At 55.8% G+C, this 20,454-nt stretch overlaps 5 protein-coding genes and 3 pseudogenes across 5 annotated transcripts; 4 read left to right on the top strand and 4 right to left on the bottom strand.

Moving 5' to 3' along the window:
• Positions 1-1,822: 1,822 nt before the first annotated feature.
• LOC121060894 (scale keratin-like) lies at positions 1,823-2,650 on the bottom strand. The gene has a single exon (XM_040539077.1). The coding sequence runs from the start codon at positions 2,639-2,641 to the stop codon at positions 2,276-2,278; it is 366 nt and encodes a 121-aa protein (XP_040395011.1). The 5' UTR covers positions 2,642-2,650; the 3' UTR covers positions 1,823-2,275.
• An 828-nt stretch (positions 2,651-3,478) lies between these two features.
• LOC121060892 (scale keratin-like) lies at positions 3,479-4,646 on the top strand. The gene is made up of 2 exons (XM_040539075.1): positions 3,479-3,693; positions 3,809-4,646. Exons 1-2 carry the CDS (start codon positions 3,631-3,633, stop codon positions 4,193-4,195), a joined length of 450 nt encoding a protein of 149 aa, XP_040395009.1. The 5' UTR covers positions 3,479-3,630; the 3' UTR covers positions 4,196-4,646.
• Positions 4,647-6,154: 1,508 nt separating this feature from the next.
• On the bottom strand, positions 6,155-7,256 carry LOC121060893 (scale keratin-like). The gene is made up of 2 exons (XM_040539076.1): positions 7,024-7,256; positions 6,155-6,783 (listed from the first exon to the last, which is right to left on the bottom strand). The coding sequence occupies exon 2, from the start codon at positions 6,760-6,762 to the stop codon at positions 6,397-6,399; it is 366 nt and encodes a 121-aa protein (XP_040395010.1). The 5' UTR covers positions 6,763-6,783; positions 7,024-7,256; the 3' UTR covers positions 6,155-6,396.
• A 476-nt stretch (positions 7,257-7,732) lies between these two features.
• LOC121060891 lies at positions 7,733-8,339 on the top strand (annotated as a pseudogene).
• A 1,903-nt stretch (positions 8,340-10,242) lies between these two features.
• Positions 10,243-11,129, bottom strand: LOC121060895 (scale keratin-like). The gene is made up of 2 exons (XM_040539078.1): positions 11,113-11,129; positions 10,243-10,871 (listed from the first exon to the last, which is right to left on the bottom strand). The coding sequence occupies exon 2, from the start codon at positions 10,848-10,850 to the stop codon at positions 10,485-10,487; it is 366 nt and encodes a 121-aa protein (XP_040395012.1). The 5' UTR covers positions 10,851-10,871; positions 11,113-11,129; the 3' UTR covers positions 10,243-10,484.
• A 527-nt stretch (positions 11,130-11,656) lies between these two features.
• Positions 11,657-12,511, top strand: LOC121060898 (annotated as a pseudogene).
• A 4,562-nt stretch (positions 12,512-17,073) lies between these two features.
• LOC121060899 lies at positions 17,074-17,464 on the top strand (annotated as a pseudogene).
• Positions 17,465-18,559: 1,095 nt separating this feature from the next.
• Positions 18,560-19,612, bottom strand: LOC121060897 (scale keratin-like). Its single transcript, XM_040539080.1, has one exon. The coding sequence runs from the start codon at positions 19,592-19,594 to the stop codon at positions 18,908-18,910; it is 687 nt and encodes a 228-aa protein (XP_040395014.1). The 5' UTR covers positions 19,595-19,612; the 3' UTR covers positions 18,560-18,907.
• Between the last annotated feature and the right edge of the window lie 842 nt (positions 19,613-20,454).

A 20,454-nucleotide genomic window follows, 5' to 3' on the forward strand; every position in this document is an offset into this window, starting at 1 on the left:
CAAGCTCTACTTCTTCTTTTTTGTTAATCACTGCTATGATAACAGTTGCCTCAGGGAAGTTCTGGCCAAGCCTCTGTACATCAGCTGGGTGAAACAAGTAGAAAATGAACTAATTCTTTGCAGGGGCTTTAGGTATTACTTTGCACACTCTTTCAAAGAAATGCTGCATCCATGAACATATGATTTCTTGATCTCAGCCCTCTGTCAGTATTATGGAGTAGCAAGCCAGACTTTAATCGGTAATTTCACTGTCCTCCAAAAGTATTTGGGTATGTCAGGTGGCCCCATGCCATACTACATATATGTAGTAACGAGTTGAAAACAAAAGAAGCCTATCATATTCATGAATCTTGCTTTTATTTTAAGATATTATTTAATGTTTACCAATTAACAAATATTTATTAGGAACATTTCAATGAAAAAGGACCCTCACCAAAAGCCTCTCTCTCTCCCCTGTCTGCTCAGTTTGCAACTCCACCTGCCCTCCTTGTCTTAGGCTTTTTGGTGAGGGCCTGTAGGGTGCTGGGACGCAGCTGGAGCCTGCAGGGCTCAGATGAGAGCACAGCTACAGGCAGAATGTGCCAGGGATGGGTGAGCAGCCCAGGCAGCTAGGGTGGAGAAGGGCTCCTGCCTTTTGGTGCAAGGAGATGGCTCTCCATTTCTACCACTGCTCTCCAGTTTCACACAACTTGAAGGAAGGGCACTGCTGCCAGGATTTTGCTGGAACTCAGCAACCATTATCTTGCCTTGTGCCACACTAGCCCTGCATCTCCTCAGCTCAGGCAGCTCTTGTGATAAGCAAAACCCTCTTTCCTCCCAAAATGGGGATGACTGATTTCCACTCTGTTTTTCTTCTCAACACCAGGATCCCCGTTCTCATGCAGAGCCTCCAAGAGGTACTTTGGTGGTAAACACCTGACCACCGGCTACCAAATTTTCAATTGACTTGATGAGACAGTGACAGGCAAAGTACCAGCCAGTTCTCAAGTAGATGCATATTGTGTTAGACAGCAAGCACCTAGCCCAAGATAACAAGACTGGTGAGAGCTATTAGCACCCAGCTAACATGATTGCATAGCTTTTATTTGGACTGAATGCATGTTCAGAGTGAGGTCATGTCTGGTTGCAAAACAGGACATAGACACAGAGAGAAAAGGTATCTCTAATGTTACATGAGAGTTAGAGGAACGGAGGGAGGTTACTGGTTGATTACTCAAGGCTGTCTTGGAAAACCTCTAATTATATGTTTGCATTAATGGCATTGGCACATAATTTGGGAGCATTCCATTTTACATGCTGTTAACATAAAGCTGACTGACATTAAAAAGGAGAGAATCAAACTTAAAGACTGGAAAAGCAAGATGGTTTAATAGATGGGAGTGACAGTAACGGGATGTTTTCAGTAACACAGCACAAAGCCATGCACCTGCTGACAATGGAGAAAAGATTCTGGTGTAATACAGGCTATAATGAGAAAGAAAACACGAAAGAGGAAAAGCTATCTGCATAGCCACAAATAATTGATTGTATGGTACAAGTCAAGCTCCCCACTCCATTTTAATTGCAAAAATGGAGTAACAGAAATATCCTTCTACTGCGTGGGAAAGAAAAAAAGGACTTCCCTTGAGCAGAGTACATGTGATACGAATATGAAAACAAACAAAAAAACAACAAAAAAAGAGAAAGTAGTTGTTCTCTCATTGGTAAGAAGAACAAAAATTCCTGGTAAAATAAGCCGATATATGAATTTGCTCTTAACCAGCCAAAAAGCAAAAGTAATCAGGACAAACAACACTAAAAACAAAATGAGGAGGGAGACAGAAGTGGATGCAGGAAAACTTTATTGTGCCCAGCACGGCAGGAGAAGTGGACAGAGAGCAGGGGCAGGAGCCAGCGAGGCTGGCTGCGGCGTGTCGGGGGGGCAGAGGATCTTTTCCAGAGCGTGGCTTCTGGTTGCGCAAGCCCCGGCGGTGCGGCAGTGCGGCTCGGGAGGACTTGGCCCATGGGCCCCACAGGCCTTGAAGGGTCCTGCTCTTGCCGCAGAGAGCAGGAAGGGGGAAGGGAGAGGGGGAGAGCAGAGGGCAAACCGGGCACAAGGCCCTGGCTGTGGAGGAAGGAGGAGCAGCAGAGGGCGGGAGAGGCCAAAGGGGCCAGCACTGCCGTTGCCCAGGCCTTGGCCGGGGCTGCAGATGCTCAGCGCTCCTCAGCACCCCATGCCCACGAGGTCAGCCATGCGTCGGGGCAGCTGGCAGGGGATGTGGGTCAGGGCCTGGCTTTAGCAGGGCCCACAGGTGTCCCACAGCTTCTTGCTGTAGCGCGGCAAGAGGTAGGGGCTGCAGGCGGGAGAGGCGTAGGGCCTGCCAAAGGTGCAGAGGCCCCCCGAGCCCTGGGTGGCCCCCGCGCCGTAGAGGCCCCCCAGCCCCAAGGAGCCCCCAAAGGCGGGTGCCCCGGAGGAGCCCACCACGGCTTGCTGGGGGAAGGAGCTGAGGATGGGGCCGGGGAAGGTGACGACGACGGGGGGCGGCTGGATGAAGGCCGTCGAGTCAGGGCACTGCCGCGCGCACAGCTCGTTGCAGCTCTCAGCGATGGGCTGGGGGACGGCGACGCTGGTTTTCGGCGGGTACAGGTCGTTGCAAGCCATCTTGGTGTGAGAGAGCTGAGCCTGCAATGCAAAGCCCCCAGGGCCGGTGCTGTGAGTGAGGAGATGCCCTGGCAGAGCAGGGCCCGTGCCCCAGCCAGGGGGCTCCCTCCTCAGCCCACCCCGGCTCTCCACACCTGCTCCCCGTGTGCCCGCGGCCCTCGCCTGCCCCCACGGAGCCCCTCTGCCCACAGCGCCTCCGGTAGAGCTCTCGTGGCCAGGGAGCCCCACGCTGGACCCTGCCCGAGGAGGCCCCGCCACCCACCCTTTTCCCGAGCAGAGCCAGGCAGGAGCAGCGGATGCCAGCGCTTGCCCAGGACCACGCTTTTATGGGGGCCGGCGAGTGCGGGGAGGAGCTGGCCGCGCTGGGGGCACGTGGCCCGTGGTGGCCGAGCCCCGGACTCCTCCCTGCGTGCCACGGGGCTGTTGTGCTGACGCCGGTTCCTCGCCAGCCCCCACCCGCTCCCTCAGCCCCTGCAATTAGCCCGCTCGGACGCTCGCCAGCCCTCACCTAATGGGCAAATTAGCCCCGCTGCCGTCTCATCCCCTGCGTGCCTAAGAGGGCAGGGAGCGTGACAAAGGCGGGCTGCCAGCACCCTGCGTGCCACAGCTCTTCCCCAGGGGCTTGGTCTCGGGGCGGCCCCGTGCCCGCTGTGGAGAGCCCCAGGGCAGAGCGGGGTCGCGGCGCTGGGCAAGAAGCAGCCACACGCCAGTGCCTCCATGACGTACGCACTGGAGTTGTTATCTCCAGAGGGGCGAGGTGACGAAACGCCAAATCAAAGGCGCTCCTCTCGGGCACTGCCTGCTCAGCACCACCTATTTGGCCCGCCAAGCGGAAAGGGGAGGGAAGCCAGCAAAGGGGCCTGTGCTGGTCCGGACAGGGGATGCTGACTCAGGGAGGGCAGGAGCAGGACAGCCTGGCCTCGGCAGGAGGGAGTGCCGCCTCTGCCCATTGGCCCAGCGGGCGCTGCGCAATGGCAGGGCCTGGATAAATGCTCGGCCTGTGCGGGGCTCTCACAAGCACTGCTCTGGCCGCCTTCTGCTTGGGGAACAGGGTAAGTCTTCGAGCGCTTCTCCTCCTCCCCCGGCTCCTGCCCCTGGCCCCTACGCCTCGGCCTGGGCAGCTGCCCTCTACTGCTCCCTCGCATCGCACTCTGTGCCCTCTTGCAGAGCACCGTCCAATCCCGCAAGATGGCTTGCTACGACCTGTGCCCGCCAAAAACCAGCGTCGCCGTCCCCCAGCCCATCGCTGAGAGCTGCAACGAGCTGTGCGCGCGGCAGTGCCCCGACTCGACGGCCTTCATCCAGCCGCCCCCCGTCGTCGTCACCTTCCCCGGCCCCATCCTCAGCTCCTTCCCCCAGCAAGCCGTGGTGGGCTCCTCCGGGGCACCCGCCTTTGGGGGCTCCTTGGGGCTGGGGGGCCTCTACGGCGCGGGGGCCACCCAGGGCTCGGGGGGCCTCTGCACCTTTGGCAGGCCCTACGCCTCTCCCGCCTGCAGCCCCTACCTCTTGCCGCGCTACAGCAAGAAGCTGTGGGACACCTGTGGGCCCTGCTAAAGCCAGGCCCTGACCCACACCCCCTGCCAGCTGCCCCGACGCATGGCTGACCTCGTGGGCATGGGGTGCTGAGGAGCGCTGAGCATCTGCAGCCCCAGCCAAGGCCTGGGCAACGGCAGTGCTGGCCCCTTTGGCCTCTCCCGCCCTCTGCTGCTCCTCCTTCCTCCACAGCCAGGGCCTTGTGCCCGGTTTGCCCTCTGCTCTCCCCCTCTCCCTTCCCCCTTCCTGCTCTCTGCGGCAAGAGCAGGACCCTTCAAGGCCTGTGGGGCCCATGGGCCAAGTCCTCCCGAGCCGCACTGCCGCACCGCCGGGGCTTGCGCAACCAGAAGCCACGCTCTGGAAAAGATCCTCTGCCCCCCCGACACGCCGCAGCCAGCCTCGCTGGCTCCTGCCCCTGCTCTCTGTCCACTTCTCCTGCCGTGCTGGGCACAATAAAGGTTTCCTGCATCCACTCCTGTCTCTCTCTTCCTCTCTCTGTGTTCCGAGTCAGGAAAGCAGCGGTGCGGGGGGCGTAGCGGAGGTTCCCGGGGCGGGCAAATGCTGGTGCTGAGAGGCCCAGGGCATTAGGGCAGAGAGCAGGAGAGGTGCTGGCAGTTCTGCTTTGCCTGGCCTTCTCTGCCCGGGAGCGCGACCAGCTCTGCCAAGTGGCGCTGCTCCGCAGAAGCGAGGCACCGTCTCTGGCAAGAAGCGCAGAGGAAGAGGCCGGAGAGCAGGGATGGCTGAGCGCTGCACGCGGTGAGTGCATGGCCGGTCCCTTGCTGGAGGGCAGCCTTGCAGAAATGGCCCTGGGGCTGGTGGCCGCCCAGTGGAGCAGGAGCCAGCAACGTGCCTTGGGGCCGTGAGCGCTCCCCCCTGCTCCTGATCATTGGCAATAGGGTTAGCAGCAGCCATAAGACGTAAGGGCGCTGAGCATGGGTCGCCCCCCTCCCCTTCTGTCTCCCCCTTTGTGGCCCCAGGCTGAGGTGACACCTCTTCCCAGGCGAGCCTCCTGCTGGCCCTGGGATTAAGCCCATCAGTGTTAGCACAAAGCCCACATGCTGGATCCTTGGGTGTGGTGACGCCCGTTAAGGAAGAGGGAAGTGGCACAGCTCAGGGAGCACTGGCTGTAAAAGGAAGCGGCAACAAGCCCCAAGTGGCACTCAGGCTGGAGCTGCTGCTGCTGGCTGGCTGGCTGGCTGGCTGGCTGGCTGGAAGGAAGGAAGGAAGGAAGGAAGGAAGGAAGAAAGAAGCCTCTGCTCCCTCGGTGCTCAGGGCTGCCTGCGGCGTTGTCTTCTTCCTTTGAGTAGAGTGAGTTCTTTCCGGTCAAGACTGGCTCTAGCCTGTGGTGGTGGTGTGGTGGTGATTAGTAAGGATTTGGCAGAGGGTCCGCGTGACTGATCCGTCTAGGAAATGCAAGAATCCTAGATGACAAGGAAGCCGAGCTGGTTCCTAGAAGTTTGGTTTGACTGCAAGCTCTGCTAATTGTATAGAAATTGCCTGCTAAAGATAAGCTCTGCTAACTGCTGGGCTGTGAGGGAAAAGCTCAGAGCTGAACGGTGCCCTGGGAGAAGTTCAGGTTGGCTCTTAGGGAGAAGCTCTTTCTTCAGCTACGGGAGTGTGTAAGCCCTGGAGCGGGCTGGGCAGGGAAGTGGTTTGGGCTAGGCTTAAGCTTCGTTCAGGTCGCGCTGCGTGGAGGCGGCAGTTGGCGTGCTGCTGATCCTCGCTCGGGGTTCCCCTCTGTTTCAGGACCTTGTATGGAGTGGCTGGAGACGGCCCTGCTGGAGCCGGGGAGCAGGCTGCTTTCAGGCAGGGCCCTGGGACATGGGCTGCAGCCCTCAGTGTGGGAGCCAGGGCTGCCTGGGCCTTTTGCCAGGGCGCCCCGGCTCTTCGGGGGGCTGGGAGACCGAAGGGGCCATGTGCAGGGGGAGGGAGCCCTGGAGCCCCCGCGGGGCCTGGAAAGGAAAGGCGGAGAGGCAGGCATTGGATGCAGGCTTGCTTTATTGTCAAGGCAGGAAAGGACACAAGCACAGAGACGCGAGCAAGGCCCAGGCAGACAGCTGGTGCCTGGGGCTTGCAGAGAGGCGTTCTTCCTTCAGGCTTCTCCCAGGCGGTGGCCGGCACAGGGCCAAGAAAGGGCCCTGGGGGGCAGCACTGGAGGAGTCACATGTCTGTGAAGAGGAGGAGGAAGGACGAGGAGGAGAAGAGGTGGCACGGGCCTGGCTTTAGCAGGGCCCACAGGTGTCCCACAGCTTCTTGCTGTAGCGCGGCAAGAGGTAGGGGCTGCAGGCGGGAGAGGCGTAGGGCCTGCCAAAGGTGCAGAGGCCCCCCGAGCCCTGGGTGGCCCCCGCGCCGTAGAGGCCCCCCAGCCCCAAGGAGCCCCCAAAGGCGGGTGCCCCGGAGGAGCCCACCACGGCTTGCTGGGGGAAGGAGCTGAGGATGGGGCCGGGGAAGGTGACGACGACGGGGGGCGGCTGGATGAAGGCCGTCGAGTCGGGGCACTGCCGCGCGCACAGCTCGTTGCAGCTCTCAGCGATGGGCTGGGGGACGGCGACGCTGGTTTTCGGCGGGTACAGGTCGTTGCAAGCCATCTTGGTGTGAGAGAGCTGAGCCTGCAATGCAAAGCCCCCAGGGCCGGTGCTGTGAGTGAGGAGATGCCCTGGCAGAGCAGGGCCCGTGCCCCAGCCAGGGGGCTCCCTATCAGCCCGCCCCGGCTCTCCACACCTGCTCCCCGTGTGCCCGCGGCCCTCGCCTGCCCCCACGGAGCCCCTCTGCCCACAGCGCCTCCGGCAGAGCTCTCGTGGCCAGGGAGCCCCACGCCGGACCCTGCCCGAGGAGGCCCCGCCACCCACCCTTTTCCCGAGCAGAGCCAGGCAGGAGCAGCGGATGCCAGCGCTTGCCCAGGACCACGCTTTTATGGGGGCCGGCGAGTGCGGGGAGGAGCTGGCCGCGCTGGGGGCACGTGGCCCGTGGTGGCCGAGCCCCGGACTCCTCCCTGCGTGCCACGGGGCTGTTGTGCTGACGCCGGTTCCTCGCCAGCCCCCACCCGCTCCCTCAGCCCCTGCAATTACCCCGCTCGGACGCTCGCCAGCCCTCACCTAATGGGCAAATTAGCCCCGCTGCCGTCTCATCCCCTGCGTGCCTAAGAGGGCAGGGAGCGTGACAAAGGCGGGCTGCCAGCACCCTGCGTGCCACAGCTCTTCCCCAGGGGCTTGGTCTCGGGGCGGCCCCGTGCCCGCTGTGGAGAGCCCCAGGGCAGAGCGGGGTCGCGGCGCTGGGCAAGAAGCAGCCACACGCCAGTGCCTCCATGACGTACGCACTGGAGTTGTTATCTCCAGAGGGGCGAGGTGACGAAACGCCAAATCAAAGGCGCTCCTCTCGGGCACTGCCTGCTCAGCACCACCCATTTGGCCCGCCAAGCGGAAAGGGGAGGGAAGCCAGCAAAGGGGCCTGTGCTGGTCCGGACAGGGGATGCTGACTCAGGGAGGGCAGGAGCAGGACAGCCTGGCCTCGGCAGGAGGGAGTGCCGCCTCTGCCCATTGGCCCAGCGGGCGCTGCGCAATGGCAGGGCCTGGATAAATGCTCGGCGTGTGCGGGGCTCTCACAAGCACTGCTCTGGCCGCCTTCTGCTTGGGGAACAGGGTAAGTCTTTGAGCGCTTCTCCTCCTCCCCCGGCTCCTGCCCCTGGCCCCTACGCCTCGGCCTGGGCAGCTGCCCTCTACTGCTCCCTCGCATCGCACTCTGTGCCCTCTTGCAGAGCACCGTCCAATCCCGCAAGATGGCTTGCTACGACCTGTGCCCGCCAAAAACCAGCGTCGCCGTCCCCCAGCCCATCGCTGAGAGCTGCAACGAGCTGTGCGCGCGGCAGTGCCCCGACTCGACGGCCTTCATCCAGCCGCCCCCCGTCGTCGTCACCTTCCCCGGCCCCATCCTCAGCTCCTTCCCCCAGCAAGCCGTGGTGGGCTCCTCCGGGGCACCCGCCTTTGGGGGCTCCTTGGGGCTGGGGGGCCTCTACGGCGCGGGGGCCACCCAGGGCTCGGGGGGCCTCTGCACCTTTGGCAGGCCCTACGCCTCTCCCGCCTGCAGCCCCTACCTCTTGCCGCGCTACAGCAAGAAGCTGTGGGACACCTGTGGGCCCTGCTAAAGCCAGGCCCTGACCCACACCCCCTGCCAGCTGCTCCGACGCATGGCTGACCTCGTGGGCATGGGGTGCTGAGGAGCGCTGAGCATCTGCAGCCCCAGCCAAGGCCTGGGCAACGGCAGTGCTGGCCCCTTTGGCCTCTCCCGCCCTCTGCTGCTCCTCCTTCCTCCACAGCCAGGGCCTTGTGCCCGGTTTGCCCTCTGCTCTCCCCCTCTCCCTTCCCCCTTCCTGCTCTCTGCGGCAAGAGCAGGACCCTTCAAGGCCTGTGGGGCCCATGGGCCAAGTCCTCCCGAGCCGCACTGCCGCACCGCCGGGGCTTGCGCAACCAGAAGCCACGCTCTGGAAAAGATCCTCTGCCCCCCCGACACGCCGCAGCCAGCCTCGCTGGCTCCTGCCCCTGCTCTCTGTCCACTTCTCCTGCCGTGCTGGGCACAATAAAAGTTTCCTGCATCCACTCCTGTCTCTCTCTTCCTCTCCCTGTGTTCCGAGTCAGGAAAGCAGCGGTGCGGGGGGCATAGCGGAGGTTCCCGGGGAGGGCAAATGCTGGTGCTGAGAGGCCCAGGGCATTAGGGCAGAGAGCAGGAGAGGTGCTGGCAGTTCTGCTTTGCCTGGCCTTCTCTGCCCGGGAGCGCGACCAGCTCTGCCAAGTGGCGCTGCTCCGCAGAAGCGAGGCACCGTCTCTGGCAAGAAGCGCAGAGGAAGAGGCCGGAGAGCAGGGATGGCTGAGCGCTGCACGCGGTGAGTGCATGGCCGGTCCCTTGCTGGAGGGCAGCCTTGCAGAAATGGCCCTGGGGCTGGTGGCCGCCCAGTGGAGCAGGAGCCAGCAACGTGCCTTGGGGCCGTGAGCGCTCCCCCCTGCTCCTGATCATTGGCAATAGGGTTAGCAGCAGCCATAAGACGTAAGGGCGCTGAGCATGGGTCGCCCCCCTCCCCTTCTGTCTCCCCCTTTGTGGCCCCAGGCTGAGGTGACACCTCTTCCCAGGCGAGCCTCCTGCTGGCCCTGGGATTAAGCCCATCAGTGTTAGCACAAAGCCCACGTGCTGGATCCTTGGGTGTGGTGACGCCCGTTAAGGAAGAGGGAAGTGGCACAGCTCAGGGAGCACTGGCTGTAAAAGGAAGCGGCAGCAAGCCCCAAGTGGCACTCAGGCTGGAGCTGCTGCTGCTGGCTGGCTGGCTGGCTGGCTGGCTGGAAGGAAGAAGCCTCTGCTCCCTCGGTGCTCAGGGCTGCCTGCGGCGTTGTCTTCTTCCTTTGAGTAGAGTGAGTTCTTTCCGGTCAAGACTGGCTCTAGCCTGTGGTGGTGGTGTGGTGGTGATTAGTAAGGATTTGGCAGAGGGTCCGCGTGACTGATCCGTCTAGGAAATGCAAGAATCCTAGATGACAAGGAAGCCGAGCTGGTTCCTAGAAGTTTGGTTTGACTGCAAGCTCTGCTAATTGTATAGAAATTGCCTGCTAAAGATAAGCTCTGCTAACTGCTGGGCTGTGAGGGAAAAGCTCAGAGCTGAACGGTGCCCTGGGAGAAGTTCAGGTTGGCTCTTAGGGAGAAGCTCTTTCTTCAGCTACGGGAGTGTGTAAGCCCTGGAGCGGGCTGGGCAGGGAAGTGGTTTGGGCTAGGCTTAAGCTTCGTTCAGGTCGCGCTGCGTGGAGGCGGCAGTTGGCGTGCTGCTGATCCTCGCTCGGGGTTCCCCTCTGTTTCAGGACCTTGTATGGAGTGGCTGGAGACGGCCCTGCTGGAGCCGGGGAGCAGGCTGCTTTCAGGCAGGGCCCTGGGACATGGGCTGCAGCCCTCAGTGTGGGAGCCAGGGCTGCCTGGGCCTTTTGCCAGGGCGCCCTGGCTCTTCGGGGGGCTGGGAGACCGAAGGGGCCATGTGCAGGGGGAGGGAGCCCTGGAGGCCCCGCGGGGCCTGGAAAGGAAAGGCGGAGAGGCAGGCATTGGATGCAGGCTTGCTTTATTGTCAAGGCAGGAAAGGACACAAGCACAGAGACGCGAGCAAGGCCCAGGCAGACAGCTGGTGCCTGGGGCTTGCAGAGAGGCGTTCTTCCTTCAGGCTTCTCCCAGGCGGTGGCCGGCACAGGGCCAAGAAAGGGCCCTGGGGGGCAGCACTGGAGGAGTCACATGTCTGTGAAGAGGAGGAGGAAGGACGAGGAGGAGAAGAGGTGGCACGGGCCTGGCTTTAGCAGGGCCCACAGGTGTCCCACAGCTTCTTGCTGTAGCGCGGCAAGAGGTAGGGGCTGCAGGCGGGAGAGGCGTAGGGCCTGCCAAAGGTGCAGAGGCCCCCCGAGCCCTGGGTGGCCCCCGCGCCGTAGAGGCCCCCCAGCCCCAAGGAGCCCCCAAAGGCGGGTGCCCCGGAGGAGCCCACCACGGCTTGCTGGGGGAAGGAGCTGAGGATGGGGCCGGGGAAGGTGACGACGACGGGGGGCGGCTGGATGAAGGCCGTCGAGTCGGGGCACTGCCGCGCGCACAGCTCGTTGCAGCTCTCAGCGATGGGCTGGGGGACGGCGACGCTGGTTTTCGGCGGGTACAGGTCGTTGCAAGCCATCTTGGTGTGAGAGAGCTGAGCCTGCAATGCAAAGCCCCCAGGGCCGGTGCTGTGAGTGAGGAGATGCCCTGGCAGAGCAGGGCCCATGCCCCAGCCAGGGGGCTCCCTCCTCAGCCCACCCCGGCTCTCCACGCCTGCTCCCCGTGTGCCCGCGGCCCTCTCCTGCCCCCACGGAGCCCCTCTGCCCACAGCGCCTCCGGCAGAGCTCTCGTGGCCAGGGAGCCCCACGCCGGACCCTGCCCGAGGAGGCCCCGCCACCCACCCTTTTCCCGAGCAGAGCCAGGCAGGAGCAGCGGATGCCAGCGCTTGCCCAGGACCACGCTTTTATGGGGGCCGGCGAGCGCGGGGAGGAGCTGGCCGCGCTGGGGGCACGTGGCCCGTGGTGGCCGAGCCCCGGACTCCTCCCTGCGTGCCACGGGGCTGTTGTGCTGACGCCGGTTCCTCGCCAGCCCCCACCCGCTCCCTCAGCCCCTGCAATTACCCCGCTCGGACGCTCGCCAGCCCTCACCTAATGGGCAAATTAGCCCCGCTGCCGTCTCATCCCCTGCGTGCCTAAGAGGGCAGGGAGCGTGACAAAGGCGGGCTGCCAGCACCCTGCGTGCCACAGCTCTTCCCCAGGGGCTTGGTCTCGGGGCGGCCCCGTGCCCGCTGTGGAGAGCCCCAGGGCAGAGCGGGGTCGCGGCGCTGGGCAAGAAGCAGCCACGCGCCAATGCCTCCATGACATACGCACTGGAGTTGTTATCTCCAGAGGGGCGAGGTGACGAAATGCCAAATCAAAGGCGCTCCTCTCGGGCACTGCCTGCTCAGCACCACCCATTTGGCCCGCCAAGCGGAAAGGGGAGGGAAGCCAGCAAAGGGGCCTGTGCTGGTCCGGACAGGGGATGCTGACTCAGGGAGGGCAGGAGCAGGACAGCCTGGCCTCGGCAGGAGGGAGTGCCGCCTCTGCCCATTGGCCCAGCGGGCGCTGCGCAATGGCAGGGCCTGGATAAATGCTCGGCCTGTGCGGGGCTCTCACAAGCACTGCTCTGGCCGTCTTCTGCTTGGGGAACAGGGTAAGTCTTCGAGCGCTTCTCCTCCTCCCCCGGCTCCTGCCCCTGGCCCCTACGCCTCGGCCTGGGCAGCTGCCCTCTACTGCTCCCTCGCATCGCACTCTGTGCCCTCTTGCAGAGCACCGTCCAATCCCGCAAGATGGCTTGCTACGACCTGTGCCCGCCAAAAACCAGCGTCGCCGTCCCCCAGCCCATCGCTGAGAGCTGCAACGAGCTGTGCGCGCGGCAGTGCCCCGACTCGACGGCCTTCATCCAGCCGCCCCCCGTCGTCGTCACCTTCCCCGGCCCCATCCTCAGCTCCTTCCCCCAGCAAGCCGTGGTGGGCTCCTCCGGGGCACCCGCCTTTGGGGGCTCCTTGGGGCTGGGGGGCCTCTACGGCGCGGGGGCCACCCAGGGCTCGGGGGGCCTCTGCACCTTTGGCAGGCCCTACGCTTCTCCCGCCTGCAGCCCCTACCTCTTGCCACGCTACAGCAAGAAGCTGTGGGACACCTGTGGGCCCTGCTAAAGCCAGGCCCTGACCCACACCCCCTGCCAGCTGCCCCGACGCATGGCTGACCTCGTGGGCATGGGGTGCTGAGGAGCGCTGAGCATCTGCAGCCCCAGCCAAGGCCTGGGCAACAGCAGTGCTGGCCCCTTTGGCCTCTCCCACCCTCTGCTGCTCCTCCTTCCTCCACAGCCAGGGCCTTGTGCCCGGTTTGCCCTCTGCTCTCCCCCTCTCCCTTCCCCCTTCCTGCTCTCTGCGGCAAGAGCAGGACCCTTCAAGGCCTGTGGGGCCCATGGGCCAAGTCCTCCCGAGCCGCACTGCCGCACTGCCGGGGCTTGCGCAACCAGAAGCCACGCTCTGGAAAAGATCCTCCGCCTTCCCGACACGCCACAGCCAGCCTTGCTTGCTCCTGCCCCTGCTCTCTGTCCACTTCTCCTGCCGTGCTGGGCATAATAAAGGTTTCCTGCATCCACTCCTGTCTCTCTATTCCTCTCTCTGTGTTCCGAGTCAGGAAAGCAGCAGTGGGGGGGCGTAGCAGAGGCTCCTGGGGAGGGCAAATGCTGGTGCTGAGAGGCCCAGGGCCCTGTTGGGTCATGAGGGGTGAGGGGAGCAGTCATAGCAGAGAGGGCCTTTTTTATGGTGCTGCTGGGTCAGGGCAGAGAGCAGGAGATGTGTTGGGTATAAAGCAAAGCTGCAGAAAGTCCGAAGTGGCACCCAGGCTGGATCTGCTGCTGCCTGGCAGGAAGGACAAATCGTCTTCTCCCTCAGTGGTCAATCGGTCTGCAGCATTGCCTTCCTTTGAGCAGTGAATGAGCTCTTTCTTGTCAGTACTGGCTGGTCTGCTGTCGCTGTTTCTTCTTCTTCTACAGCACCCAACCCTCTCTCAGTCCCTGTAATTACCCTTCTGGCATGCTCGTCTGTGCCCTGCCCCCTCTGCAGCTCTCATTCTCCCCGCCTCTTGCCTCTCCTCCTTGCTCTACTGCATGAGGCCGTGTACACCTGTGGGCCTGGTAAAGCCAGCCTCACAGCTCGCATACTTGTTAGACATTTCTAGGTGCTACTGATCCCAAAAGATACATCCATTTTTATTTTCTAAAATGTTTTGATCTTCCTTTCTCAATATTTGTTCTTATATCTACTTTCTCATGTTGCATGTGGTCCTTTTTATATCTTGCTTACCTTTTAATGGTTTGCTTATTCTTTTTTTTTTTTTTCTTGAAACATATTTAGCTGTGTTTGAACTTTAATGTTGATAATTGCAATGGTAGATATGTGCATAATCTTGTTGGTGTTTTTTAGTCTTGTCACCCTCATCTTTTATTGTTTTCTGATTTCGTTTTACTTGTGTTTCCCAATAAATCTTTTCTTCTTGTTTTTTTTTTTTCTTTTTTCTTTTTTTTTCCTTTTCGTTTTCTTTTTCCATATGTAGCCTTCTTGTGTATTCATGTGGATCTGTATTCGTCCATAAGGCTAAAGACTCTCTGCTTATTTGCCACAGTTGCAAGACTCTCTGTTTATTTGCCACAGCCAGTTTTTTCTGCATCCTTTCAGCAACATGGTACATTCTTTCTTGTTGTAGTTTCTAGTATCAATCATTTTGAGTAGTGCTTTTTATTCTGTGTCAGTTAAGTATTTAGTAATGAGAGAGAGACAGATTTGAAGATTAAGTGTAACTGTCTTCATCTTGTTCATATTTACCTCCTTTTCAATTTTTTTTAAGTTCAAAAATTACCTCTTGCATCTTACTACTGTACATTTTTTTCCTCCTTTCTTTTCTGATATCTATAGTTGATTTTCATTATCATACAGTAATCTATATTCTTTAAGATGCATAATGAGTTACCTCTGGGTGATGCGTCTGGTATTTTATAAAACCTTCACTTTCTGTATCTACTATGAAAACAGATTCAGAATTTTCTCTAATAATAATATTTGACACACAGCTACAGTTTAGAGAGTTGTTTTAAGATGATAATAACTCCAATACTGCTGTCTCTAAAGTGCAGGAATGATATTCAGTTTTTAAAACATCCCCTTTCAACTCTCTTAATCTCACTTCTTTATCATCCAGCTTTACAACTTCACCCTTCCTAGTTGTTTAAAGATCTAGAGAGACAATGGAAAGAATGGGAAGTTTGTACTGCAGGATCCACGCTCCTGCTGAAGATGTTTGTTGACACTCTGGGAGAGGAGCAGACTGCTCTGGATGACACAAAAGGGAAAGTAGGGCAGAGACAGAGCTGGCCAGCTCCAGCGGCTACAGACCATATTCTGATTAGGGGAGTGATAGGGCTCTCTGTTTAGCCTGATGCTATTACTCACCCCTGGGACATGCACATTGCATTATAACAAAACAGTCTACTTGCATAAATCATTAGTCAGTGTTTCTAAACTGCTTTGATATCCTTTGTTCCTTAGAAGCCTGAGAAAATCTGTAGTAATCACTTTTTTTTTTTTCCCACGGGAACCCCCAAAAGACATTTTAGAATTGGAAGAACATTTAAATAACAATGTTTTTATACATAAAGTAAGGCTAGCAAGTGGAGAGAGGAAATGGAGGTCTTGGATGTGGGGAGAGCTTGTTGCCCAGAGAGAGTAATAAGCCACAACTTGCTCTGACTTGTAAACATCATGGTAAACTATAAATGTGGGCAAGGAAGTCATCCTTAGAGACTGGGTAAAATGTAGATTGCAGTAATTCACTTTCTATGCCTGGAGAGAGATTTTTGTCTTCCCCTGCAATAAATGCAAGGCGGAGCTTATTGGGAAAACACTGATTTTTAGCCAGCAGTTTCCACTTTCTTCCCCAGCCACAAGTCCTACCAAATTCCAAGGAGAAAAAAAAAAATCAGAAATCTAATCAATTTCTTTATTACATGAAGAGAAAAAAAAATATGAGTCAAGCTGTATCAAAACTAGAAATATTCAGCTTAGGTACTGCAGGAATTAAGTCCAGATCAGCTCAGGGCATCTTCTTAGCGTTGCCAATGGAAAGAGTCCATAGAATGTCTTGGACATGGATAAAAACATTAGAGTTGGAATAGAAGATACAGACTATCCTCTGTAAAAGTATAGGGGGGGAAGATAAATGATCACAAATGTATGTAGAGTTTCTTTCTGCAAAGTATAGTTTTAAATACAGATATTTTTTCATCTGATACACACTGTGTGTGACATCTGATTGAGATTTTTTTTTAATGAAGTAAAAGAAAAGCTGTGTTAATGTTGACCCATGAGAGCCAGGACTTCCAATGGTGTTCTAATTAAAGTAATGGCATGCACCACCTTGACACCTGTACATAAAAGTGATGTAATTGTGTAACACTGAAGTGTCTAAATCACTAACACATTTTCATACATTAACACAACACTAAACATTAGCTAGGTTGAACACCAATTAAAGTTTCTGAAATCACTACAACGTACTTTTTTTTCAAGGAGCCCCAGAACATACTTGGTAAGGTTTAATGCCGACATCATCTAAAAAAAACCTGCATCTGCTTATTTGTTTTTCTCCTTGGAGTCATACCTGTTTTGGTTCATCTTGGGCAGGGGAGGGACTTTATATACATCTGGCTGGTGATTTCTTTGACTTCCTAACACAAATCACTGTCAGCAGAACCGTGGGCTCCTTTAAAGCTGAATTTCAGCGCACATTTAAACTCTTGTAGTGAAGCAAAATGATTTTTTTACATATGATTGAGCTGGCACATTTATAGGTAGATCAAAAGACTGTGGAAAGCTGTTGGTGAATAACAGTGTATACTGTAGGATCTCTGCTAATATTCATGATCACTTGAAACTCGTCTGAGGTTAACAAGGTCTGTTAAAGTTAGGGATGGAAAACACAGATTCCTGGGTAGTCCTATGCTAAGCTTCATTCTGCCTCCAACTAATTTACTGGATAAATTTTAAGGGCTGTTAAGGAAAAATGTGCACGTCAGCCAAAGCTGAGTCTTACAAAATCTTTGAGCAGCCCTACTTATGACAAATTCATAAAGGACAAGGTAACATGTAGAGTCAGCTTAATGCACATGGTAATTCCAGTCAGGTCACTGTAATGATAGTAGGAATTACACTAGCCAATTAAGAACTAAGATTAAAGAAATCCATCACACGGTACGAGAACATGAATAAAATTATAACTATGGCAACCACAAAAATTTCAACATGCAGAACTGTTAAACAATTTCTGTTAGCAGACAAGCGCCAAATGAGTTTCAAATCCTGAAGGCATGCCAAGAAACTCTATATAAACTTTAGCCCCTGAGTACATCCAGACACTTTCTGGGGCTTATTCACCTTGCTGAGCTTAGTGAGTATGGTTTTTAGATTTCTTGTGTTTCCTATAGGCATACTCAGATTTTGAGCAGCATTAGGTGGTTTATCTCTGTAACTATACTGTTAGTGAAAGCAAGGCTGAATGCAGGATTAGGGGAATGGGTGTGAATGCAGAAACTCATTCCTCATAAACAAAATTTGGATATTCTAAGCCAAGAAGATTAAAAATCACAGATGAAAACAATGTTATTTCAGATCATTATTTTAATATTCTATGAAGTTTAAGATACATCTAATAAATGACCACTTTTTCAGCTTTGTTCAGTGGCATTCTGGGGGATATAAGTAAACACTCTATTTCAAGCAAAGCCACATCTTGGGGCTTGCAGTCTGACCTTCATCCTGCAAGATGGCTTGCTACGACCTGTACCCACCGAAAACCAGCGTCGCCATTCCCCAGCCCATCGCTGAGAGCTGCAACGAGCTGTGCGCGTGACAGTGCCCCAACTCGACGGCCTTCATCCAGCTGCCCCCCTGTTGTCGTCACCTTCCCCGGCCCCATCCTCAGCTCCTTCCCCCAGCAAGCCGTGGTGGGCTCCTCCGGGGCACCCGCCTTCGGGGGCTCTTCCACCTCTGGTGCATGCATCAGCTCGGGGAGCCTCTGCAGCAGAACTCTGTATAACTCTGGTGCACTTCTTGGCTGCAGGTACGGGAGCTCAGCCCTCTCCACGCTCAGCAACAGGTACTCCAGCCCCTTCTCCTCCCACTTCTCCTCCCACTGGTACAGCCAGCTCCTCTAAAGTAGCTGCAGGCCAAGACAGCAGGAGCATCCCTGTTGATGACGCATTAAACACCTCAGACTATTTATCTAAATTCCTCCTGTCTCGTTTCTCATTTCATGCTAGTTGAGGATATTTCTCACAGATTAATTTAAAAAATGCAGGGATTTTAAACCATGTCAATGAATTTTATTGTTTTCCTCCAACTTTCACTGTCTTTGCAGTTTTGATGCGTAATGCAATCAGATTTCTGCTCCCCCAGCCCCAGTCATGTCTTTGTAACAGTCTTACAGGTTGGGAAGTTCAGCTCTTGGTATCAGGTTTCCATACCCATCACTGATAGGCAAAAGTAGCTCACAAAGCTTGCACAAATCCCACTCTTACCATTGGTGGGCTTTTCCCCTTGTTCCCTTGTCTACTGTTGTCTTACAACAAGAACAGTTAAAGCTAAAGACAAAAAAAAAAAAAAAAAAAAAAAAAAAAGCTACCTCCACACTTTTTCTTCGTCATGTAAGAGCTCTGCTGCCAAGCAGGTCAGAGCAGGGTCTATGAACTCGTCTGAGCTCAACACACAATTCACACTTTACATCCTAACCTTCAAAGGGTAATAGGATAATATACCAGGACAACTTGTAAAAGTGGAAATAAAAATAAAATAAAATAAAATAAAATAAAATAAAATAAAATAAAATAAAATAAAATAATAAAATATTTCCTGCACAGGAAAAAAAAAAACAAAACACCATACTGCACCCAGTATGTTTCCACATAAAAACACAAATGCAGAAACTGATGTGTAGGCCATTTTAAGGCCACTGACAGTTCTGCAGAATACCTACTGACTAAAGTCCTAGAAAACAATAATCATTATTATTAGTAGTAGTATTAATAATAATAAATTAAATGGACACACCTAAGAATTGCATGAAAGTCTGAATAACAGTTCATTTTTTCACATAACGTTTGGATTCCTGAGGGAATCCAGATACCATGTTCTGTACAAGAGCTAATTTTGTTCCCAGAGGAAACTGGGAAAAAAAAAAGTTAACTCAGCACACTAGGGAGCTTTGCTCCCAGAGGAGGCTGAGGGACAAATGAAAACCAAGGAGTCTCACATGCAACACCACAGGACTTTATTGTGACAGGGAAGCATAGCAGGCGATTACAGAAACTCAAGGTGATCCAAGGGGAAAGGCTTGATGCAGGTACTGCGTCGTGGGTACTGGTGCCCTGCTCGGGGCCCCAGGGCCAGTCGAGGTGGCAGGAGGCTGCAGGGGACGCCGAGGCAGCAGCCAGGGCACACTGTGGCACAGGGCAGTGGGACATTGGGCACATAGCCACATCCAGTCCCCAGGCCCCGGCAGCTGATGGGTGCTGCTGGTCCCCAGGGTTCTTGCTCCATGTCCCCATGCCAGGGTCCTTGCTTCAGGGCTGTCGCTGGCTCTGGGCATGGCTGCGGTGGCCTTAGAAAGACCCACAGCTACCGCGGCGGGACCTTCTCCACCTGGTACCAGGGAGGCAATAGCCCATGCCAGAGGAGGAGAGGCCAGAGCTGTAGGACCTGCCAAAATTGCCAAAGCCACTAGAGCCATACAGGCCCCCGTAGCCCAGGGAGCCCCCGTAGCTCAAGTCATCCCCATAACCTAGGCAGCTCCCATAGCCCAGGGACCCGCCATAGCCCCCCAGGCCAAAGGAGCTCCCGTAGCCCTGGGACCCACCGTAGCCCCCCAGGCCAAAGGAGCTCCCATAGCCCTGGGACCCGCCATAGCCCCCCAGGCCAAAGGAGCCCCTATAGCCCAGGGAGCTGCCATAGCCCCCCAAGCCCAGAGAGCCCCCGTAGCCCTGGACCCCCCCCAGGCCAAAGGAGCCCCCAAAGCCTCGGGACCCTCCAAAACCAAAGGGGCCCCCATAGCCCAGGGAGCTTCGGGAGCTGAAGGAGCCCCCCAGAGTGGCTGGGCCCGAGGATCCCACAATGCTCTCCTGAGGAAAAGAGCTGAGCACAGGGCCCGGGACTGTCACCACTGCCGGCGGGGGGATGATCACAGCTCTGGAGGGGGGACACTGCTGCACGCATGGCTCATTGTAGCTCTCGGCAATTGGCTGAGGGCAGGTCACCCCGTAGGGTCTGTAGGACTCCGTGGAGCAAGACATCCTTCTTGTGGTGGTTGTGAGTCTGCAGTGCACAGCAGGAAGCAGGTTTAAGGTAAATGGACAAGCCTTAGAGCTTCACTATGAGGAATCTAATGAATCTAATTTATAAGCACAGCTGAAACAAATGAAAATTTGCTAGTATATTTACAGTAGGTTAAGAAAGGAAGTGTCAGTTATACCCAGTCATTTCTCTATGTTCAAATTGCTTCTCTAGTAGTACCCAACTTCCAAGTGTGAACATTTGTTCTTATGGGGCAAATGCTACCACAAGAGCTATTTACTATGCTCCCTCTGATACTTTTAAATTTCCTAGTGCATGTAGCTCCTGAATTGGAACTAAAATGCCTGGGAAATGGATAGTCAAAGTAACATTATATAATTGCCCATTTCGTTGTAAGGAGACCTTCCAACACCTGCAGTTCTCCAAGCCTGCCATTCCATAGCATCACATATGATTTAGCATTAATTGAAAAAAGCTTGAGAAGGACAGAGGTTGAGCCAAATAGGACTTACCCTGTTCACCAAGGAGAATAAGCCAGGAGAAGTGGATGGAGAGGCTTGGAGTAGGGAGAGCTTTTATACATTTCTCAAACTGCTTACAGGATATGATACACCCTTTGTGCCTTAGGTCTTACATAGTAACAAAACAACCTTGATATTGAGGGATTTATTTTTGCTTGCTTTGCACTGCCACTCCCCATCTTTGAAAAAAAAGGTGTGATACAATGCCAGTACCAAGTCATGGGCATTGGATTGATGAATGATGGGATCTTCCAGTCATCTAGTGCCCAGCACCAGCATTGGCGCATCTGTTATTTAAGTACACTTTAAGTTTTATATAACACATACATGTTTTATGT

The sequence above is a fragment of the Cygnus olor genome, chromosome 28 (assembly GCF_009769625.2).
Source record: "Cygnus olor isolate bCygOlo1 chromosome 28, bCygOlo1.pri.v2, whole genome shotgun sequence".
Classification (NCBI taxonomy): domain Eukaryota; kingdom Metazoa; phylum Chordata; class Aves; order Anseriformes; family Anatidae; genus Cygnus; species Cygnus olor.

Coding starts and splice junctions, on each gene's coding strand:
- LOC121060894 (XM_040539077.1), bottom strand. CDS start 2,641: ATGGCTTGCAACGACCTGTACCCGCCGAAAACCAGCGTCGCCGTCCCC.
- LOC121060892 (XM_040539075.1), top strand. CDS start 3,631: ATGCTCGGCCTGTGCGGGGCTCTCACAAGCACTGCTCTGGCCGCCTTC. Junction 3,694..3,808: donor CCTTCTGCTTGGGGAACAGG/GTAAGTCTTCGA, acceptor GCCCTCTTGCAG/AGCACCGTCCAATCCCGCAA.
- LOC121060893 (XM_040539076.1), bottom strand. CDS start 6,762: ATGGCTTGCAACGACCTGTACCCGCCGAAAACCAGCGTCGCCGTCCCC.
- LOC121060895 (XM_040539078.1), bottom strand. CDS start 10,850: ATGGCTTGCAACGACCTGTACCCGCCGAAAACCAGCGTCGCCGTCCCC.
- LOC121060897 (XM_040539080.1), bottom strand. CDS start 19,594: ATGTCTTGCTCCACGGAGTCCTACAGACCCTACGGGGTGACCTGCCCT.